The sequence below is a fragment of the Nicotiana tomentosiformis genome, chromosome 5, assembly GCF_000390325.3.
Source record: "Nicotiana tomentosiformis chromosome 5, ASM39032v3, whole genome shotgun sequence".
Taxonomy (NCBI): domain Eukaryota; kingdom Viridiplantae; phylum Streptophyta; class Magnoliopsida; order Solanales; family Solanaceae; genus Nicotiana; species Nicotiana tomentosiformis.
In genome coordinates, this window is record NC_090816.1 from 100196239 (window position 1) to 100206257 (window position 10019).

Consider the following 10019-nt stretch of genomic DNA (forward strand, 5'->3'; position numbering starts at 1 on the left):
AATCAATTCCACAAGGGATGACCAAAACATATGAACCAATCACAAGGATCTCATCTCAATATAACTCCACCGCGACACGTAGCCCAGTTCAAACATTTCAAACCACATGAAAATGCGAGAATCTCACCCTCAACTCTAAATCACAAGTAAAATGTACATTATACCAATCGAAACCTTCCACTAATTCAATTCCGCACGATAAAATCATAACACGTAACGAACTCCCCATACAGGTGGAACATCTAGATCACAAATCGTAACTAACTCATCCAGAAGTCACATCAAAACCTACCGTTTAAAATCTAGGTTACAAAAATGTGTTGCTCTATCTACTACAGAAGGTGAGCTTATTGCTTCTGTTGAGGCTTGTAAAGAGTTGCTCTGGATGAAGAGAGTATTGGGGGAACTTGGCTTTTCTCAAGAGAGGTATGTGTTTTATTGTGATATTTAAAGTGCAATTCTTCTTGGCAAGAACTCTACATTTCATGGTAGGCCTAAACATATTGATGTGAGATATCATTAGATTGGAGATGTGTTGGATTCCAAGTTACTTGACTTGAGAAGATTTGCACCGATGATAATGGTTCGGATATGTTGACTAAATATCTGCTAAGAGGGAAGTTTGAAGACTATTTCATGATCACCGAGATTGCGGTCTGCTCCACATAGTCGGGAGGGGGAGAATTATTGGGTTTTTTGGGCTTTTTCTCTTCCTATGTGTATAAATAAAATACCTTTTGGACCTAGCCCACTTTGACCTATAGCCCACAAATATCAAGACATATAAATATGATCTATTTTAGGTTAGAAATATAACAAGAGAGAAAACATAAGGGGGCAACTATTTTTAAAGCCTTATGAGAGAGAAAAGTGTGTTCTTTTGCTCCAGAACATATTTGCTCAGGCAATCCGATTCAATTAGTATTTTCCAACTTGTTAACCGTTGGATCGTGCTCAAATATGAACTGAAAGTGCTAAACATATGGTTCTTGGAGTTCAACGGTGAAGATTGGATTTGGAGACATGAACAATAGCTCATTTTGAGGTGATTTCTCTCATTTCTTCAATTGTTTTGGTGCTATCATTTTTGTATTGTTGCACTTGGTTTGGCATTTGATTTGTTACCAATTTAGAGAACTTTTGTAACTCTTGTTGGTTGATTTAGTGGAGCTTTGAAGGCATTTGGTCCCGTGATTTTTTTACCTTTTCACGTGAAGAGGTTTTCCACGTAAATTTGGTGTCTCATATCTTGATTACTTTTGCCTTGTTAATTTTCGTTTGCTTGTGGTATAGTTGCTACCCGTATTATTATTTCTGCCAATTTAGTGTCTTCTCTTGTTTCAAGTAGATTGGAAAAATTTAGATTTAGGTTGTTTCTGCTATTTGCCTAGTCGTGCAATTTGATATTGCTTGTTTCTTTCCAACAAAGTGGTATTAGAGCTTGTGGTTATATTTGATTGTGTTGATGGAGGCAAATATGAGCAAAATAGTTTGTTTGAATGACAGTAGTTATCCCTTTTTGTCAACAGTGCGTTGAATGAAGTAAGATGGAGGGCGTGATGCCTCTTCATCGTTGTATCAAGCGTCAGAAAGTAAGATGCCATTAAAGCCCCCAGTTCTTTTTCTAATTAATTTTAAGCAAAACAACTCAAAGGGGTTTCTTTTTTTGGTGCCACAGAATCGTTTTAAGTGCAAGATTGACAAGTTTCCCGATGAGTTGCTTATAGCTATCCTTTCCCGTTTGAACTTCCATGAGGCAGCAAGGACATCTCTTCTCTCACGGCCATGGAGATATTTATGGAAGCATACAGCTTGCAGTCTTGAATTCTATAGTGAGAATACATATGAGATGCCACTAATGGAGAGGTTTATAACTTCAATCCATCAAGTCTTGAAATTGCATCAGGCTGCATCTATAGAGCAGTTCAAAGTTTGTTTTGTCTACCTTGTTTCTCATGCAGAAGAACAGAAATACAAAATTCACTTTACTATTGATGCCTGGATTGATTTTGCAATAGGAAAACAAGTCAAAACGTTTGAATTGGAACTGACAACAGAGTTTTTAAGAAATATAGGTATTGATTATATGGCTAGTGATTATATAGCTAGTGATTATAGCATTCCTGATGTGCAAAGCGCGCGCTGCTGATTGTATAGCACAAGAAGCGATGACATTTTGTCATAAACGTCTGAAGGTGGTGAAGATTGTTGGTTTTATTGGGACTACAAGTGATTATGAACTTGCTTTGCCGTTACTGCGAATTGCTGGATCTCTTAAGAAGATGATTCTTGATTCTAATAATACCCATTTTGATGAACTAAATGCGTTTTGGCCATCCTCCGTGAGGAAGAAGGCAATCCGAGAGTGTGCTGATCCGCTTAAAGCAAATTTACCTCCCACTGGGATGGGAAAATAGAACTCGTTAATGATTCATGGATCACAAAATACAGGTTCATAAGAATAGTTACGAAAATTTAGAGAAGGAAGTTATTCTTAAAAAAAGAGAATTTACAAAGCAAAAGAAAAATTTTAATGCACAAAGAATGGAAGGGTGGAATTAGTAGACTTATATTCCTTCAAATGTAGCAACAACCGCATAAACCCGCAGCAGTATCATCCCAAAAACGTAACCGCCCCGCCCCGCATTATATCTTCAAAAACTTATTTCAACCCGCATCGCACCCGCATAAGGTTAAACCCGTCCCGCGCCGCCCGCCCCATTGCTATCCCTACCTCCCGAGTTAAATTGTCGACATATGGCCCTAGTTTTTTGAAGAAGAGATAGCAGTATAGCACTGGAGGTCATTAAATTTATTTATTTTAATTTAAGGTAATATTTGCTGGATAGCTTATATACTTCGATGAATTTTTACCTCTTTTAACTACTGAGATTATATTCAAGTGCCTGAGTTTCCAAGTCCCAAAAGTTATGTTATTTTTAATATCTTACTCGGCAGCATTTTATTGTGATAGTAGGACTCTAACTAGTAAGAATTTTATGGGCTTCCTATTTGGTTGTCCCTATTTGATATGTATTTACTTTTTCTTAATTTTTTTAACTAATACCCAAAGTATAGATGACTTCAGGCCTTTTTCTTCTAAAGGTGACAATGAATTTATATGATATTTGTGAACATGTTTTATGGTGGTTTATGGAGTTTTATATTAGTGGGTGCTTTATTTTTTACTATTGCTTAGGGTTTGTTGTTGTTGTTCTTCTTCTTAGTTGCAAAATAGGTTTGTTAGATTTATTTGCTGTTTTGACAAATTGATTATTAAAGTTCGTTTTTGATGATATTTGGATGTTATGTTTTAAATTTAAGCTCATATGGAGTAGATTTAGGTGTTAATAAATCGGGTATTGGATTGTTGAAATTCGAAAAACAAATTTATATTTTTGAGCAATTTGCACTTCAAACTTATTTGGCCTTAAGTGCATAAAATATTGGTTGCACTTCAAACCTATTTGGCCTTATGTCTGAAGTGCAATTTTTTCACTTCAGACCTATTAGGCCTTAAGTGTATGAAAATATTGGTTGTACTTCAAACCTATTTGGGTGCATCTTAAGTGCAATTTTTGTACTTTAAACTTAATTTGTTTGAAGTGCAATGCACTTCAGACTAATTCTTTTTTCAACTTTAGAATAAGTCAAGTTGATTTAAAGTGGGTAGACTTGCAAAGTTTTGTACAAAATGAGTATAATTTCAATTGTGACCCCAAAATTGGGTAAAGATGCAAATGCCCCTCTAACTGAGAGCGGCCAATTTACGCAATCCTCTCTTCTAAAATTACTAAGTTAACAATCCCTGCTTTATTTACATTTTTGGCATATTTTTGTTACTTCAACAACTTACAATTTCTTTTCGCTCAATTTTTTTCAGCTTATTGGGAAAACGAATTGAATATGTGGGTTTTGTTTCTCTGCCTCTTTTATTTTAATTTTTCATTGGGTTGGCTACTTATAATTTTATGGCTAAGTGCTCCTCTTTTCAAGAGAAAAAAACAAAGGATGTGGTGAGTTAATCTTCAAATCATGTAATTTGATAGACTTTCTTCTGAGCATACACGATATTTCGTTTGTATCACACCTTGATTTGGATTTTTAAGAGGAACAAAAGTCAGAACCTTTAATTTTTGCTACTAACTGTCATTTTTAAGCTTTTGATACAAATTTTTAGCGAAGGACATCTTATAATTTGTTGGTAAAACTGTATTCAAAACCAAAAAATTAGAGAAGCAAAGAAACATTTTAGTTCAATGAACAAAGCATAAAATAATTTTCGAGCCCACAAGTTGCTTGTGTGTCCTTAAGAAATTTAATCTCCTCACTGTTGTCCAAGGTTATGAATTAATTTCTCCCACGATAGAACGAAAAAACTATACTATAATACTGACAATTGAAATTACAGAACTTCAGCGAACTCAAAAGATGGAGCAAATCACACTTGACACTTATGTTTATTTGGGAAAATAATGCAGAAAAGGGGGGGGGGGTGGGGGGAGGGGAATTTCAGAATTTTTTGGTGTATAAAAAATTAGGCCAAGCCTCTAAAATTATAATTGAATTAAAGGATGAGATGAAGAGGTGCAATCCAAAACGTGTTTCTTCCATTTTTCATTCACACACTGTTTAACCAAAAAATAGATTTCTTAGTCAAAGTTTATGTTTAGAAGAAAATGGATTATTGATAACCAAATTTTACTTCACTTTTACAATAATATTTAGGAAAATAATAAAAACGGTAGAGAAAATTGACAAAGAGAAATAAAGAATGAGACGATAGTCAATTCCTAAAATCCAGGCTGAAAAAATCGATAAAGCAGAGAAGTATAGAATGTATTTCAATAGTACTTGGAATCTCCCCTTACAAATAAAATTCTGTAGCCTTATATATAGGAGTGTACAATCATAACGGTTTTCTCTCATAATTTGGATTATTTATGGGCATTACTTGTATTGATTGTCCATTTCCACAGATAGCCGTAACTAGCATATTTATCGCTATAAATGCCTTATAACTATTCTGATTCTCCTTCCTTATTCACTTATGGTTCATGTATCTTCCCTTCTTTTTGATCCTTATTCATTCCGTCTTCGCCTCTTCTTTGACAACTGTTAGGCCCGGTTCTCTTCTCTGAACTGTCTCGTGGGTGTTTCTTCCGTGCCTTCCTCGCTCAATTAATTCTATTAATTGAGAATACCACTTGTCGCTATATCACTGCTCCACTCGTCATGCTTCATTAGCATACTAACATTCCACATATAATACCTTTTCTTTCCACCAATACACACCCTTTAAGAAAAAATCCAACTGAAACTATGTGCAATCTTAAATAGGGTTCTGGCTTCCAAGTTAGAGACCACAGTTGGGAAAAAGAGAGCGACATCCTCTGAAATTCATATGTCTTGGTTTGGAAAATTAATAACCACAAGATTAAAAAGGAATTCATATGTTCTCATGGACTCAAATATATTTTCACGTATAATTTATTTCTTAATAATTTGACATGATAAATCTTGACAGACAGTGAATTTCATCTTAAAGTTTTATTTTGACGTAATAGATTAATATAATGTGCATTGAAGTTTTAGGATACAATTGATCGTAATGCATGTCTCTCTTTATTAAGTTACGTGCCTTTGTATATTTTGATAATCTAACAAACTTCTTAATAAGAAACAGATTAGGAACCTGTTACACATTCTCAAAATGCTGAAGAACAACAAGTCTCAAGTCTGGCACAAGTCCCAATAACTTGAGTCAAAGAAACGGGAAAGGGAACAAATGTCCATCAGTTCCTCTCATAATAGTACAAGTCAACTCTCTACAGCTATAAAGTCGCTGTACTATTTTCTACACACGCAACAGTGTAGCAGTCACTTTATGGAGCATGCCTTGTACCGGATAATTGCATACATCATCCCAATGACCTCACTTGTATATTACCAACATGAGTCAAGGGAAATGGAGACACTTGCAAAACCCTAAACCATCAATTCTCTCTCAAGTGTGCACTTTCAAGTCATTGAAGAACAAAGCAACAACATAATCAAGGACTAGATCCCAGCACTAAGTCTATCATATATCCTTAGTATTGTTGTAACTTTGTTAGTGTTATCTATTTATAACTCCTACCCAACTTACTTAAAAGTATTTCTGTAGGAGATCTTTTGTATAACCATAAACCTTGTATTTGTGTTTTGGCTAGAGTTAGTCAAAGTGTGTGCTTTGTAATAGAGTTATTACAAAAAAACTTGTAATAGAGTTATTACAAGTAGGTGAGGGATTAAGAGGTTTTTAATCCCGTGAGCTGAGAGTTTTCCACGTAAATTTTTTTTGTGTCTTTTACTTACCGATGTGTATGTGTATTCTGTGGAAACTAATAGGGAATCAAGTTCTGTATACAATTTGGTGTACCCTTAGTTTACATCATTCATATTCCTTTTCGAAATCCAATCGACACTGTAAATCAATCAAGACAGATCGGTCATTTTGTATTCATGCACCTTACGTTCACGCGGGGCCTAGGTATGTTAGCCTTATTTATTTAGTTTAAATTTGCAACACCTCCACATGTGCACTATTTTCTCTCCCCATATTAAAGAAAAAAAGATTTTACGACTGACTCAGAAAGAAAATAGTAAAGCACAAAGGCCGGGTAAGAACTTTCAATCCCAATAGTATTCACTGACCAAAACGAGAGAAGAAAAAGCTAACAAAAAATTCTGTGACTAATTTTAGCTATAGATATCAAAAGTCTATATTCATATTTTAAGACCAAAAATTAATCGAAAACTCAAGTATGTCAGAACTAATGAAAAATATTTAAAGAAAAAAGAACTAAGGAAGAAACACAACTTATGTTTTCATATTGCCCAGCAACGAAAAGAAGAAAAAAAAAAGAATCATCTAAAGAGCCAATAGAAAAATGTTTGTTTAGCCGTCCAAATGACAAATCAGCTCAACATATATATTAGAAACTGTTTACTATCAATTTCCAGATAAACTCTTCATATTCTAGCCGTAATATATGGGTCAAAAATGATTTAGTATATGAACAGGCTATATGATGTATACCTGGAAAAGGAATTCTAGTATACAACTCATATCATTGCTGGAATTTCCTGGAATTGGAAATGAACAAAAACAAAATGGTTTATGATGTCTCGATCATGTATGTCAACAACGTTGTAGATTGAAATAAAGTTATTTTATTCATTGGTCAAGAAAAACAATTATATTGAAATAAAATTTTTCAAAGAAGTTACATTTGGTTCAAGTACTTGTTGTCTTGAAGGTGTTATCTTATATACATAAGACTTTTGCAGGTCGAACACAGGATTTTTTAAGAATATACAGATAGTTGAAAATATATGGATAGATATGTGTGTATGTGTGGGAATGATATTTTTGGAGAAACTATAACTGAATGAGACATAAATTAAACGAAAGAAATAGAGAGCTTCCATTCTAGAGAAGATCGAAGGCATTATTTGCCCCCACTTACTAAGAGCTTGCCAAAGGATTAATAAACAAATTGCCCCAAAACAAAACCTTTCTTTTGAAATATGCAATAGCGTTGTATGAGATAGTCTTCTATCTATATGAAATCTAAACTTTGACACCTGAGATTCCGTAACTGAGTAAACACTTTCGTAGAAACATAACTTTTTTTTTTTTGGTTAAATACACATTACAAGATATTTTTTTATTATTTTCGCATTCAGTTTTAATTATTTCTGCACCTTCTAATCGGCCTGATCAACAACATATACAGATCCTTGCCACCCTTTTTTTTCATCACTAATGGGATTTTGGACGAGCAACCGTTACCTTAGCTTTTCTTGAACGGCCACAGAAGTGCTTCACTATAGATAAAACGAGCTTTGAAACGACTTTTGAGTACAACATTTTAAGCTAATAATTGTTATCCTGTATCTATCGATTGATGCATTTTTTTTCTTAAGAAGATTGTACGTTTTTCTAAAGCAACTCGAAAGAGGCTTGACTTCGAAGTTATTTGGCCACTCATCATAATTAAATACACACTTTAAATAAGTCTTGATTCACCACCAATTACCATATATATATATATATATATATATATATATATATATATATATATATATATATATATATATATATATATGCCAAAAAAACACAGATAATTCAGGAAAAAAAAACATATTTTTCAATAGTCATCGTTTACATCTTGTTAAGAACTTTTTTAGCAAGTCCATCCGACATTACAATTTTTACTAGCATAATTGTTGTCAAGCGCTAATTAAACCGTATGACTTATGAGTTATGACCTAGCGCTATACCTAGAAACGATAAAATATGCGTTAGTGTAAAATTTTAAAATCTAATACCAACCTTTGTTTTCATTTTAAAAAAAATTTGGAATCACTGAACGTGCTGCGTAATAGGATATAGTAATTGCTCTCAACGCTCAAGTCAAGGAGTTGACAAATTTGATGTGCCTAAAATTATATAAATAAAGAGGGACAAGGAAGAATACTTGCGAATAATCAGGAGGGAATTAGAGAAGATGGGTAAATCAGTAATACTGGTAGCGAGACTTGTTGCCTTTGTATGCCTTGTGGGAGCACTCATCATTCTTCTTATGAGCTCCCAGTACTCCGACAATGAAAGCCTTTTCTACACTGAAGTTCAACTTGAAACAAAGTTTACTGATTTTCGTGTTTATATGTAAGTTTTTTTATTTTCTCTTACACCCCTTGGTAATTCTTGTTGTTCTGCTTATATAAAGGAATTAGAATTTTAATTTGTAGAAGCAATCTAATACTGACCGTTTTGATCCTAATTTGGACAAGTTTAGGATCGTTTGGTTAACTGGTTTAGAGACAAGTTAGTTAGTGATTAGCAATATATATAGCTAGGGATCGCAATGCAGAGATAAGGTGATTGTAATTAGTTGAAAATATAGTCTATTCTTTTCTACCTTACTTTTTCTGTTGTAATTGCATTATTTTTTCTTAATATGTTGGATATGGTAACTAATTGCAGTTACATGCTCGGTTGCATTGGTGTGGGAATTGCGTATAATCTATTTCAAACAGTACTGCCGCTAAGCATTGGAGTCAGTTTGTTAGATCTATTTGGTGACATGGTATGAACCTCTGCCTTTTGCCTTCTTCTCGCCCATAATTGTATATTTTGTTAAATTGTAGAATGTAAATGTAGTGTGAATTGTAATGTATTTTGTTAATTTAATATTGATGAGTCAATGCTCTCTAAGGAGTCACATGCTAGATTATACTGATAGTACACTATCATCAATGTATATAAGTTAAATCCCTCGCGAATTGATATGGTTCTACCTCTCTTTTTCTCTTTTTCTTTTTTCTTTTTTCTTTTTTCGGGACCTTATTTATTCCTGTCTATGTCTTGTTAATTTGAAGCAGATCATAGCAAATATACTAGTTTCAGGCGCTGCTGCAACTTTTGGTTTTACCTTGGAATTGAGCCGAGTTGCCGACTTAGAGCCCACAAGTTTCTTCAACAAGATTTTTATATCTGCGGGCCTTTCTCTATTAGCTACTCTCTTCACACTAATCTCTCTCATTTCCTCTCATGTTGCTCTAAAGGCTCCTGCCAATTGATAAACATTCCATTTATTTTTCTTTCATCTTAAATGTTCACATATATCTGCAATATAGTGTTGATTTGAAGATAATGCATACCTTGGATTAATGATGAATTAGTTGTTGAATATACTTCTTGTTTTCCCTGAATATTACTCTTTTAATTTGTCTCAAAATTTTAATAGAAACTCGTGATACATTTAATTGACTTTGTTACTAGTTGACACAAACTAAGGGTCCACCAAACTGTACAGAGAACCTGGTTCTCTATCAATTCTCGCAGAACACACAGACACAGCAGTAAGTAAAAGACACATCAGAGTTTTACGTGAAAAAATCCCAACTCACGGGATTAAAAATCACGACCTACATTCGTGGGATTTCAACTTCACTAATTGAGCAAACTT

The 10019-nt window shown here is 33.8% G+C and overlaps 1 protein-coding gene across 1 annotated transcript; it reads left to right on the forward strand.

Annotated features, from left to right (window-relative positions):
• The first annotated feature begins 8491 nt into the window (after positions 1-8491).
• LOC104106546 (CASP-like protein 4D1) lies at positions 8492-9749 on the forward strand. Its single transcript, XM_009615112.4, has 3 exons — positions 8492-8716; positions 9035-9137; positions 9433-9749. The coding sequence occupies exons 1-3, from the start codon at positions 8556-8558 to the stop codon at positions 9628-9630; spliced, it is 462 nt and encodes a 153-aa protein (XP_009613407.1). The 5' UTR covers positions 8492-8555; the 3' UTR covers positions 9631-9749.
• Positions 9750-10019: the final 270 nt, after the last annotated feature.